At 41.1% G+C, this 13931-nt stretch overlaps 1 protein-coding gene across 1 annotated transcript in view; it reads right to left on the bottom strand.

The window, feature by feature from the left end:
• LOC126198829 (myrosinase 1-like) overlaps positions 1–13764 on the bottom strand; it is a 113118-nt gene extending 99354 nt beyond the window's left edge. Inside the window, exon 1 of the mRNA XM_049935402.1 lies at positions 13584–13764. Within this exon, the coding sequence (XP_049791359.1) occupies positions 13584–13737 (154 nt within the window). The 5' untranslated portion in view covers positions 13738–13764. The remainder of the gene's footprint in view (positions 1–13583) is intronic.
• Between the last annotated feature and the right edge of the window lie 167 nt (positions 13765–13931).

The raw sequence follows: 13931 nt of genomic DNA, 5'->3' as shown, positions 1-13931 counted from the left end.
ATTTCATTTCTGTTGTCTTGTCTACGGGTTTGACAATTAGTGCAATTATTTCAATTGTTCGATTAATCGTGTTTGAGGGAAACATTTCGTGTGAATGGTATTGTTGGAGATAAAGTGTCATTGTGTGTAATTTTCATATTGTGACGAATTTTGTATATTTTGTAAATGATTACGCGATCGATGAAAAAGGCAAAAATGATGGATAGTGAAAATGACGAAATTGTTAACATGGCGAACTCGCCAACAGAGGAAGACAGTATCATGAATAATGAAGTTGAAAACAATTTAATAAGTCGGGAAAATAGTCCGGAAACAGTTCAAAATTTTTCACAATCGAAGAAATTTCAGAATACGAGATTAACGACAGAAGAGATGGAGCAGTTGATGGGTGCTATATTAAATTTGGGATCTGAATTAAAAACACGGTTAGACTCACGGGGATCTCAGTTAGAATCAGTACTAGGAACAATTAAAACTGAGATAGGAACAATTAGAACTGAGATGAAAGCAATGACAACACGGATATGCTCAAAAATAGAAACAATTAAAACCGAATTAAAAACAGTGGGATCACAGTTACGATCTGAAATTAAAACCGAGATGGAGACAATGGAAACACAGTTAGGCTCACGAACAGGGACATGTTTCAAAATCATGAAAGATGAATCAAAGAAAGAAATTAGAAAAGAAGTACAACCGATTTTGAATGCTCACAATAATAGTTTAATTTCAACAGAAATCAGACAAGAGGAACAGGACAGAGAACGGGAAGAAAAAGATCGCGTGATAGTACAAAAATTTTCAGAGTTAAATTTACAACATGCACACGATAAGGAAGAAATATTTGAGAGAATCGAGGAATTCGTACCAAATGACTTAACGCAACAGTGTGAACAGTTAACTACTAAATGTGACAATACCGAAACCCGAGTCGCGACACTTACGGAAGACGTAAACTTATCGGAAAGAGTTGAGGAAATTTCAGATAAATTGACAAATCTTAGTTTACATGGGGACAGAGATTCGGATGATACACCTCCATTACCATTTGCAGAAACCGAAGAGTACCAGAACATACATAAGCATGTTGAAAATCATGGAAAATTTAATGAACGCGTCAAAAGGGAATTTGAGGCATTACGAAAGCAAGAGAAACATATTGAAGGCGAAATCTTAGGAAAAGACAGCAAAAGAAATTTAGAATCACAGATACCAGGGGGGTTTGAAGAGAGTAATTTGTTTCATTTACGGGATGCAACAAGAGAGCGCCAGACGCGCGAACTTGACAGTAATCAACACTGGGACTGGGACAGACGCGGTAGGTCTTTGTCGCCACGAGGTGAAAACTTTGACTGTAAACACTTCTTGACTGTTCGGAAATTTAAGATCTTTCGTAATTCTAAGAATGACATACATCCATGTTCATGGCTAGATCAATTTACGTACGCACTTCCGCCGAATTTGCCACTAAGTCACAAACTGAAATTTATGTGCAGCTATTAAAGTCCTCAGGGGATTCACTACACTAAGTGAATATGTGCCGTAGCGCTCACAGGGCCCCGAGCTGTAGTGGTGCTATTTCCCTTTTAGTTTTCTGCACCGCTGCCTACTCTTTCACTATTCTTTGCATCTATAAAAAACAATTCTTCTACTATCCATCTATCTAGACAGTAGGTAAAGAATAACCGGATTTGACGATTTTACCCAAAAGTGACTTTGGAAATTACCGTTCGGATTTACTATATTTTCTGCAGCATTCATTCGTAATTTAAACGAAATTTTACCTGATTATCTTCGTGACAATATTACTTCATATGTTGAGGACATTCTTATTGCTAAACATTCTTGGAGTGAGCACAACAAAATTTTGGATTCATTATTAAGTATTTTTGCACGAGTTGGCATTACAGTGAACTTGGAAAAATCTGAATTTGGTCGTTCTCAGGTGAAATTTCTCGGTCACATTATTTCTACAGAAGGTATTCTTCCTGATCCAGAGAAGCTAGATGCTATTCGTAATTATGCTGTTCCTACCACAAAACGTGATGTTCGTAGTTTACTTGGTGTCTGTAATTTTCTTAGACGCTTTGTTAGATTGGATGATTTGGCCACACCTCATTTACACATTTCAGTTATGCACATTTTGGTCCCAGAAAATGTTGTCATAAATTGCGAGAAAATTGCTACTTCAGTAATATGGAAAAACGTATTCGATCTGTTCTTGCCAAATGCAAATTATGTCAAAAGGCTAAGCCGCCAACTGTTTCTCACATAGCACCGTTGTTTCCTATCATTCCAGCGAAATTAAAGGACATGGCTGCAGTCGATTTGTTCGGTCCAGTGGTTCGTTCTACTAATGGTTTTGCGTACATTTTCGTAGCAGTGGAATTGACATCAAAATATGTGTGTTTTACACCTTTACGCAAAGCAACAGCTCGTTCAGTATCTAATGCTTTTATCAAACATTTTCTTAAAGAAGTTGGACATGTTGATAAGGTTATATCAGATAATGGATCACAGTTTCGCTCTAAAATTTGGCTTCGTACTCTACGGCGTCATAAGATTAAACCAATTTTTATTTCACTTTTTCACCCTCAATCTAATGCTTCAGAGAGATGGATGAAGGAAATCAATAAATTGTGCCGTCTTTATTGTCATCAGAATCACAGAACTTGGGATCAGTATCTTCATATTTTTCAAAACATTCTGAATGAACTCCCTAATGACTCAACTTCTTTACCGCCTCTATTGATATTAAAAAATAAAGCACCGTCAAATCGCATTTCTGAAATCGTTCCTTTTCCGCCTTCACGGAAACTGCGGCATTCTGAAGTTGTCAACCTGGCTCTACGAAATATTGCATCTGCGGCTGCTAGAAGAGAAAAATCAGCGAAGCGTCCTGGTCGTTTAAAAACTTTGTCAGTTGGTCAGAACGTATTAATTAAGTCTCATCGTTTGTCTCACAAAGGAAAAGGCTTATGTCGCAAATTTTTTCTGCTTTATAACGGTCCATATAGAGTTCGCAAAATTATTCATGATAACACTATTGAAGTAGAAACTCTTAAATCTCGACGCTCTAAGGGAATACATCATATATCGAACGTAAAATTTTTTGTGGAATGACATACTTTTGAGACATCAACAGTTGTACGTAAACACACGGAGAATGCAAGGATACCGCGCTGTGTTCTGGCGGCGGCGCGTACTCAAAGCAACAGTGAAGTCTGCGCGCCGCACGAGGCAGTCGTTGACCGCAAACAATCATTTTCTACGTCACGCGTCTACAGCTGATCGAGCGCTCAGTGCGAATGCACTGACAGACGTAAACAAATACACAGTCTAATTTCTCGGATTAAATTCAGTATAAAGCTATGGTGACTTTATAAATTATGTTATTAACGTTCAGTATTTTTCAGGATACGGTTGTATAAAATATTTAAGACCTTCAGGTAAATTCTGTGCGTGTCCGACGTTAAGACGACTTGCTATGGAGAAAATTTCAGGAAGAATGTAATTTCGAAAAAAAAGTAATAAACTAAAAAGGGTAACTATTAATTGAGTTTATTTTTCAGGTAACATAATTCCACTTAGGTACGTATTTTAGATGTAATTTGCTGCTCGCGATTACGTGATTCATACTTTGTGCTAATTTCATCTTCTATGAATTTACTTGTGAAGCGACGTGCTTGTGTACATTTGCTGATTTTGACAATTATTGATTAATGAACAGTGTTATTACTTATGTATATTATGCATCGCTTGGCTGCTATGCTTTTTCACTGATGTCATATTTTTTTATTATGTGCCTGCTGTGCTTATTTATTTACATTTTAATTGTCACCTGATTAATTGTGCTGACTGTGGTTATGTATGTAAGTTATATTTTGTGATTTACCTGCTTGCGCCTTCATGTTTACTTATTAAGATTACGTATGAACATTTATTTGTTTATGCTAATATGATGCTAAAGACCTGTTTATTATGTAAGATAACATATTTGCTGCTTTGCGTATGGATTGCATATTTACACATTTCTGTTTGTTGTCATAAGTACTATTTAATTTGGTGTATAGAAATGCTGATATACTGTGTGCGAACATGGAGTTTAGGTCACACTATGGTATTAATTATAGATTGTTCGCTTGGCAGAGACTCGTTATAGGGATTGTGCTGCATTCACTTGTTGACATTCTGTTCTCTACTGGTATATTGTCGCGCTATTGCATGTTTTGCTTATGCTCAGTGCCTTATATTTTTAAGATAAGAAAATGAACTGCTATAATTCTACGAACGACATTGGTACAAGAAACTGCATAGAAGTCACATGAGCTGGAGGTTTTATGGAAGCTGTATAAATTTATGCTAATAGGAAGGAAGCGAACGACATGACATACCAACACTAGGTTAGACCATTGACAGTATTACACTGCATTTTTCGTGAGTAATTGAAATAGGAAGTGATACTTGACACAAGAAATACTCCACATGTTTGCTTCTGTTTGCCATAATTCTTGAAGTGGTGTACACACTGTGAAATATTGTGATCATTCACACTTCGTAATCGTACTTACTTACTGAAAGTTATTCAAACTAAAGGCTGTTAGAGGTCATGTATGCATTTCTTTTATTTAATGATGGACAAGGAACCAAAATGTATCTTATAATTTATAATGAGTAGAAAATTTGGGTCAGATGGATTACACAGAGGTTGTGTGTGGACACTGTGTCTTCGGATTGTATGGGATGCTGAATTGAAGTTTGCACTAGGATTTTGTCTGTACTTGTTCGAGGAGACTGACTAGAGGAAAGAGTTGTTATGGAAGTGAAATGATATTGGTGCTGAGGTTTATATATATCGATGTATTGAAGAGGTATGATTGAGGTATTGAGATTATGTGAAGTTGATGATTATTGGAGTTTTCGTGGACAAGAGGTAAGGTAAATGATATTGATGATCGACGTATTGAAGAGGTATTATTGAAGTATTGAGATTATGTGATGCTGATGATTATTGGAGTTTTGGTGGATAAGAGGTGAAGTAAGTGAGGAGCATATTTTTTTTTTTTTTTCGTTGGTCTATATGGAACAAGGAGGATAAAGATGGCAGACTAGAACACTAAAGTAGCAGGAAGATTGTCTACACACACACTTTGTTAAATCACTAAGCAGTATATACTTTTTTTTTTTTGGAGAGAGGAAGTAATTGCATATCTTGGCTCACTGACAGTTGTTCAGCAACTGTACAATTTGATCTAGCTTGGCAAACATTGGTCTTGACATGATGACTATGACGCTGACTAACTATTATTGACTGTTATACATTGCTGCCACTACTACTTGATACACATGATGAACATAAAATTTTGACAGAATTGCATTTACACAGTTAACACTATTCAATTACACAGTAGCACTAATGTGGATGAAAGATGAGTGAGTGTTTTTTGTGTGTTTTCCTTTCCCTATCCCAAATTGGTACCAATCTATCTCCTAAATATTATTTTACTTGTTGTTGTGGCTTGCACTGACACCCATAAAAATTATAGGTTTACTGATATTTGTGTATTTGTAATATTTAATATGACAATTATCTGATATCATTTGTGTGTTTATTATGATTTGTATGTTTAGTGTAAAAGCATTGTATGTGTATTCAAACTATTGTTCATGCCTGAACTGTCTGATTAGTGATGGTGCTGCACTTTTCAACATGATGTGTGACATTTAGTCATGTTTAATTTCTGCTGATGAACAGTGTGATTAGTGAAAGTGAATATTATGGACTGCGGTCAGCACCTGTTCAACATTGCTGGGTGCCACTGATGGACTGCTTCTACTGAAATGGTGTTACGTGTTGGTGTCTGCACCTGTTTAACATTACTGGGTGCCACTGATGGACTGTTTCTACTGAAAAGATGTTACTTGTTGGTGTTTGCACCTGTTCAACATTGCTGGTGCCACTAATGGAACTGCTTATACTGAAATGGTGTTACTTGTTGGTGTCTGCACCTGTTCAACATTACTGGGTGCCACTGATGGACTGTTTCTACTGAAAAGATGTTACTTGTTGGTGTTTGCACCTGTTCAACATTGCTGGTGCCACTAATGGAACTGCTTATACTGAAATGGTGTTACTTGTTGGTGTCTGCACCTGCTCAACATTGCTGGGTGCCACTGATGGACTGCTTCTACTGAAAAGATGTCACCTGTTGCTGTGTGCACCTGCTCAACATTGCTGGTGCCGCTAATGGAACTGCTTATACTGAAATGGTGTTACTTGTTGGTGTCTGCACCTATTCAGCAATACTGGGTGCCACTGATGGACTGTTTCTACTGAAAAAATGTCACTTGTTGGTTTTTGCACCTGTTGACCATTGCTGGGTGCTACTGCTGGAACTGTCAACTACTTGTTTCTTGGGCTATGGAAAGAGTTTATGTGAATATTTGTATAAACTGATTTTTTGTGTATTACTGTTGTGAAAAGTTATGAGACTCTTACCTGCACATATTCGTCATTGCTGACGCTATTGATTGAACTGTTTAACCACATAATACTTGTGTAAACTGTTATGTAAAGTCACATGTATGAATGAATTTGTATTGCTTACTGTATTTTATATATTAGGTTATTGAAAGGTCAGTGCAAAGCCAAAATTTTATCTAGTTATATGATATTTACGCATTAATATTATCTTTTATTTTTGTCTGTATTTTTTTTTGACGAATTTGGTGGTATTTTCACCACCAATGCTGGCAAAAATACCATCAAATTCTAGCCTGTGGAGGAAGGGCATATGAAAGGTGGCTACACTGAGCCACAGCGCCAGAGATCGCGCTAGAGAGCATTGTTCCGCCGCCTCCACTGGCAGTGATTATTGAGATGTCGTAGTGGGCAGTGATTATTGAGATGTCGTAGTGGGCAGTGCTTGGGGAGAGCTCGTGGTAGTCAGTGCTTGTTAAGAACTCGTAGCAGAGAGTGTTTGTTGAGATGTGCTAGTAGGGAGTGCTTGCTGAGATGTGATACTGAAAAGTTCTTGTTGAGATGTGGTAATAGCGAGTCGGTGTGGAGATATTTTGTAATGATTAGAGTGATTTTGGTCAATATATGAAGGTAACGAAACTTGATTTATTTTTCATTATTTCCATGTTTTAAATAATGCGTCATTACAGGTTCAGTCAACAAAGCATCTGGCTTGTGTTCTTGGATTAGAGTGAAATTCTGGTTTTCTTGAGTAATTATGGTAGTTCTATTTCCTTTAATTAATTCAGTATAAATGATATTTAAAATTTCTTGCGTTGTTGAAGAAGAACCGTGCCAGATGCGTACGTTGAGTCATACTTCCACACACAGAACAGATACACTTGTGCTTTGGTTTCGTAGGTTTTATAGTTGCTGGGGACTCAATTAATTAATTGTGTTAATGAAAATTTCCATTTCATTCTTTGTTGTTGTTCTATGCAGTCAGATAGCGTAATAATACTAGTCAGGGCCAACCGTTTACGAGACTTCGTAATCGAACAGACAGCTACTAAATCAAAAAATTTAAATTATTTGCATTTTTTATTATTTTAATTAAGCCCCCATGCAAAGTATATAACTGAAACAAAGATAGTTTCCACAAAAAGATGAAACAAAAACTGTATTTTTCAGAGGATGCAGCTCTTATACAAGTAACTGCCGTTTAGATTCAGAAGACAGCATTTTCCAACAAGATTACGATTTTGTATCACTATAAACAAGACAGAGTGACAAATTTTAAGATATTGTGGTGTAAATGTAAAAGTATCATCTGTAGAGGGGGAAAACCCAAGAATTTATATATTTACACCCTAAATGATAAGGAGAGAGGGTGATTGAGCATGGACGAGGCAAGTTCAGAAAGTAAGTCTACTGTGACTATAATGGGCTACTGGTTTTTCTTTTTTTAGGTTTGGCAGCACTGAGAGGTAGAGGGCGTTCCCTTGGCCAGAGCGAGCATCGCAAGAACACGGAAGTAAACACACGTTAAAGAGTCCAGTCGCGTGAGAGACGTCGGTAAGAAATCCAGCCAAGTGCGAGCCACGTGCCGTCAACCGCCTCCTACTCGCGGATGGAATAACACCAATTGCAAATTTTTCGGGAATCGAAACAGTTTACGGCGAAGGTGTTACGAACAGAACGAGTCCGTTTAAGTGATGTAGGGAGTTCAGCGGAGGTAGAACAAATGTGCATGACGAACAGAGGAGTGGAAGATATTCCATTTTGACCAATAAGTTGGTGCAAAAATTCGGGGGACTGTTCATGAAGACCGCCGATTGACGGTGGACGAAATTTCTGCGATGTTTTCATAACTGTCCGGAACTCTCTTGCACGAGACACGCACAGAAACGCTGCGATGCCGGAGACTGTGCTCAGGATGATTCCCAGAAGAGCTGCCAGAACAGCATAAGAGAGATTGGATCAGTGGCGCCCGTAAATTTCTTGAGCGATTTCAATAGGTTTTCTGAGCTCTTTTATGACTGGAGATGAAACGTGGCTGGGTCGTTACACGCGTGAGACAATAAGACAGTCGTCACAGTGGCGTCACACCAATTCCAGATCTGCGAAAAAATTCAAGGCCTCAATTTAGAGCAAAAGAAAAAAAATCATGGGCTCAATGGTATGGGACTGAAAAGGCAAGATTCTGGTCAGATTTCTGCTTCAGGTGGGGACCATAATGCAAAACGATATTGTGAGTCCATGCGTGTTGCACGACAGCACCCGTCCTCACACAACCTCACCCACCAAGGCGGTCTTGGGCTCATTTGGTTGGGATGTTTTGAACGACTCTCTGTGCTCCTCTGACTTACCCCTTCAGTTTATCATCTTTTGACCTCCTTGGAGGGTTACATGAGTGGAATTAAATTTTCAACCGACGACTAGGTGCCGAAAGAGGTTCTAAAGTACGAGAAGGAGCTGGTGGGGAGTTCTTCGAAGAGGGCATAAAGAAGTCCGATGGCTTACCGCATGTTCTGAAGGGGATGGCGAGAACGTGGAATAATAGTCTACAAGTGTCTCGACAATATGCTGTAATTTTTTTCAAGTATACTTTTCCCAAAAAGTATAAAAGTCTAGTACACTTACCGTCTGAACACGTCTGTATAGAAAAATAATGTTTTTGGGAGAAGTTTTCGATACGTGCTAACCCGTTCATAGCCGGACACTGGTCTTAGTGTCTATCGCTATCTGTCCGATATTGTACACTATAGTGGATGTGAGGTGGTAGCTTTTCTGTTTGAGGAGGGGGATATTGAGAGGTGCCAGTCTTTTTCTGACCTGACACATCTCATTTTATTCCGCGAAATCCATGAATCATAGTTAGATTCATGTTTGTACAGATCGAGTTACGCTTATGGCTAAATGCAGTAATGATGCCAGTGATTGTAATAGACAAGCCATCTCTTCCTGTGAAGATATCAGTGATTGTAAAGAACAAGTCAGTTTTCCGAGAGATTAACTGTTCCTATTCCGACTGGGAGTTCTTGCGTGTGGACTTTGGGCTGACTTTTGAGGGACGTGCCGACAGCAGGAGAGGTTCTGACCCTTGTCAGGTGGGACACAGGTACTCTGCCAGCCAACAATGATCTGACCATTCATCCAGCACAGGTTCTGCTAAAAACCGTAATAACAACGAGTCATGCTGAGACTCGCACGTAGTGAATAAACGGTCGTTATACTATTAGACCCAGCTCGGTCAAAATATGCTTTCAAGAGGGCAGTTTACTCAGTCCGGTGGCTTCTAGGGAGGCCGGTAGAGTGGGCAACACTTTGAACAGATCCCAATCGCCTGTCGTCCCGAAGAAAGTCGTGCTTTCTTTACTGAGTTTGTTTATTCCCAGAGACAGTAATATCCGTTAACCACATGCTACTCGCCATGGCATGAGGAATTCTTCCACCAAAGGGTGTAAGCCGTCCTCATGACGCGTTGTTAGAAAATATACCACAGAATATGAGGCGAGGAGGCCACTCGCGAGGGTAGCAGAGAGCACTAATACGCTGCTTCCTGGACCTGGGTAGGCGCGCCAGCCCCGAATCCAATCCGCCCGACGGACTAACGACGAGGGCCCGTGTGCCGGCCAGCCTAGATGTGGTTTTTAGGCGGTTTTCCACATCGCACTAGGTGAATGCCGGGCTGGTCCCGACGTCCCGCCTTAGTTACACGACTCGCAGACATTTGAAAAACGTTCGCAGTATTTCACGGCTTACACTAGACACATGGTGTGACCTGTGATGGGCTTAAAGGGGCTTATCAAGGTACCATTAGTTCACGAGCGTTTTCTTAGGAAACCATATGACCACGATTTCTGTACCATTTTTTCGCTCCAAAGCGGAACTGTGGATTCGAAGACGGCTATCGACAGGAAATGGTTGAAATTTTTACCATATATTCCTAAGATCACAACCTTGAAAATTTTCTTGATATCTTTATCCTTTTCCGAGTTACAGAGATACTGAAGCACGCACAAAGTTTTAGGCACGCCAAAGCCAGTCTGAGGTGTAAATTAGTTTTCTGTTATTTCAGTGTGACATAAGTAAATTACCAAAATTTTGTTGCTCCATGAAGTTCTTTTCATAGGAGTGACAGCCCCTGCTGTGGCAGAGAAAAGAAGGGAATAAGCGGAAAAATAAGGCGAATACGCTCTGTTTAAAAGATGAAAAGTGGGATACCAGGTACCTCATTTACCTTGCTACCTGTAAAATCTTTCTCAAAATTTTGGTATGCGAACACATTTGCGCTTTTTTTGCTGAGAGGAAAGGACGCAGTGGCAGTGGGGAAGATGCGGAAAAGTAATATATGTTGGAAAATAGTAGAAAGTGGTTGTGGTACAGTAAGAGTGGGGGAGACAACGGCAGTGTCAGAGAAAGAAAAGTACACAGTGGCAGTGGAACATACTTGACAGTAATAGAAAAATCCTGGGAAAAGACAGTGGAACATGCTTGACAGTAATAGAAAAGTGGTGGGAAAAGGGGGAAGGAGACAGTGCCCGTGGGATAGGAATAAAGAGAAGGAGAAAGTTGAAGTGGGTGGGAGCCAGTGATACAAGAGACAGCATCAGTGGGAAGGAATGAATGAGACAGTAGCAGTAAGAGAGAATAAGAGGGAGATGGTGAATGTGAGTGGAGATGGTAGTAATAGTAGGACAGACTGTGGCTATGAGACAGGCAACAGTGACAGTTAGAGAGACACAAAGAAATGACAAAAACGGAGGTGAATAAGTGAGCGAAAACGGGCAAGTGGGAGTGGATGGGTATGAGCGATGGACAAGTGGGTGTGAGCGAGGTACAGTTAGGGGAGCTTGTGAGAGTGAGAGGCGAGTTACGTATTAAGAAGATCGCGAATACGTTCGCTTGAAAAAATTTTTTGGAGTATTTTTGAAGCTGCTGACGAAGGTAAAATAAATATATGGTAATCCTCTTTTCAGTCGTAATCTTGTAAACAGGAGTGTATTCGACTTTTTGTGCTCCTACAAAAGCGTTTTTTCCGCTGTTCTCATTTATTTCATCTAATCAAATGTTCTTTCCTTTGTGTGCTTAATTAAGATCCATATTAATGTGATTATTTCACTTGTGCACCCTGAGAAAGATTGTAACAAACTTAGATTCACTTGGACCAATATTTAAATTCCAGAGTTAGTGACCTCCTTTTTCACACATTGTCCTGTTAATGACCCTGTGAAGCGCAGCACCCAGGGCTCATTTACTAGGGCTACCCCTTTAATATCATCAAATTCGTCGCGCTCAGTTCTTAATTCAGTACTGGCTCGCATTCGGTTCGGACGGTGTGGCCGAGCGGTTCTAGGCCCTTCAGTTTGGAACCGTGCGACCGCTACGGTCGTAGGTTCGAATCCTACCTCCGGCACGGATGTAGGTGATGTCCTTAGGTTAGTTAGGTTTAAGTAGTTCTAAGCTCTAGGGGACTGATGATCTCAGATGTTAAGTCTCATAGTACTCAGAGCCATTTGAACCATTTCGCGTTCGGCTGGCGCTTTGCTGTACGACGACGTTTGGTCTGTGGGGCGCTCAACTGCGCAGTCGCCAGCGCCCGTACAAAGTCCATTTTTTTTTTTTTTGGACATTTCAATTTTTTACATATTCCAATCTAGCCACTGTCACGAATGATGATGAAATGATCCAGGTCCCAGGCAGAGAAAATCCCTAACCCGGCCGGGAATCGAACTCGGGACCCCGTGATACAGCGGCAGCTACGCTATCCACTAGACCACGAGCTGCGGACGTTTTTCAGTGTTTATGAGTGTCTGGAGTGGTCGCTGTCACGCTGCGGTGTTGAGCGAGACATCATCCGTGTATTTCGCTTCAGTGTGTATTTCAAGGGGATTTTATTCGGTGTTTATCTGTACTCTTCTCGATCTTTTACGAATATTCTTGAATGTCAACAAATGTTTTTCAAATTTCTAAAGTATTCTCGAATGTTCTAGAATATTCCAGAGTGTTCTGCACTATCCCGGAGGGTTCGTTAAAGCTTTGCAATGTTCTTGAACGTTTCATAATGTTCAAAAATATTCTCCGGTCTCTGTAAAGACGTGAATGAGTGACAGTGTATTTCACTTCAAATTAGGGTATTTTTGAATACTTAAATGGGTTTACGAGTATTTTTGTGCAGTAAGCGCTATTTCTGAGCGTGAAATGCGAACGGTTTTACAATTTTCTGAATGTTCGTTCTTACTAAGTTCTCGAATGTTCTCGAATGATCTGGAATGTTCTCAGAAAAGAACTCAAACCAAAAACCACGCGAAGCGGGTCTGTTTCAGTCATGAAAACAGGTTAGGGGGAACTCACAGAGTCCTCGTGGGAGCCGACAAGGCTTACATTCCCTTTAGTGTAACGGCTGCCACAAATCTGCTGGTGACAGTCGCGGCTTGCGAGGAAAATACCAGCTGAATAAGGGCGCGACACAACAGATGTTCCGTGCTGAATAAGTGAAACGACCATCCACATTGTGGTGGAAAAGAGCACACGAATTCCGTCTCAGTCAGCCTGACCATGTTTTCCATCAACTGCCGGCTCTGTGACATTTCGTTCAGTGTGGATGCACCAATACCGCCCGAACTCTAACGGGAATCAATAATTTGCGAATAGGGGTTTAATGGGCGAGGGATAAGTTGGAAATGTGAGTCGGTCAGGGATCATATCCTCATGGCCGGAGCGGTTAAGGCGGCAACTGCCCACGACAAGCGGCAAATCCGGGCTCGAGACCCGGTGCAGCACATATTTTCAGCTTTCGCCATTGCATTTCCACTGTGCCCCGTGCGGCTGGAGGACAATAGTTTTTCGCCAACCCTTTCCCTTTCCTTACCATTCCTCTTATTCATACACAAAGTCACGCAATTCACAGATAGGGCTGACACGACTTCCCTCGCTCTGGTAACTGCCAACTGTGGAGATAGGAAGTGCATCTGACCGCAGAGGTGGATAAAGGCAAATTTTCCAAATCTCGAGTACATCGGAGCCCGTACTGGACGGGATTAACGAGAAGAAAAAGAAGTGTATGCTTATCCAGGACAGGTGCATGCTGCTGTTTGGATGCTGGTGGTCGAGCGTTTACCTCCCTCGTTCCAGGCGCCTTCTATCTGGTACGACGCCGTGGCCACGCCGAACAGGAAGTCCGCCGGGAACTGCCCGGCGTCCTGGGCGAGCCCCCAGGCGGCGGTCGCAGCCACCACCAGCAGCAGGCTGAGGGCGCGGCTCGCTGACGTCATCTTCACCGTGGTCCACAGCCCGCGGCCCGCGCGCGTCCCTTTATACGTAGCGCCCCCAACCTATCGGTGCGAGAGTGCGTGTCCTTATCTGGGCGGCTGCCAATGATTGCGATAACTCCGCCGAAGGGAACGTGCGCCAGCAGTTGGGTTGGGCCGTGCTTAGCTACACATCTAACGGTGAACTGATAAGTCCG

This window comes from Schistocerca nitens, chromosome 8, assembly GCF_023898315.1.
Source record: "Schistocerca nitens isolate TAMUIC-IGC-003100 chromosome 8, iqSchNite1.1, whole genome shotgun sequence".
Taxonomy (NCBI): Eukaryota; Metazoa; Arthropoda; class Insecta; order Orthoptera; family Acrididae; genus Schistocerca; species Schistocerca nitens.
The sequence above is the reverse complement of the archived record's forward strand: the minus strand, read 5'-3'. Positions and strand labels throughout refer to the sequence as shown.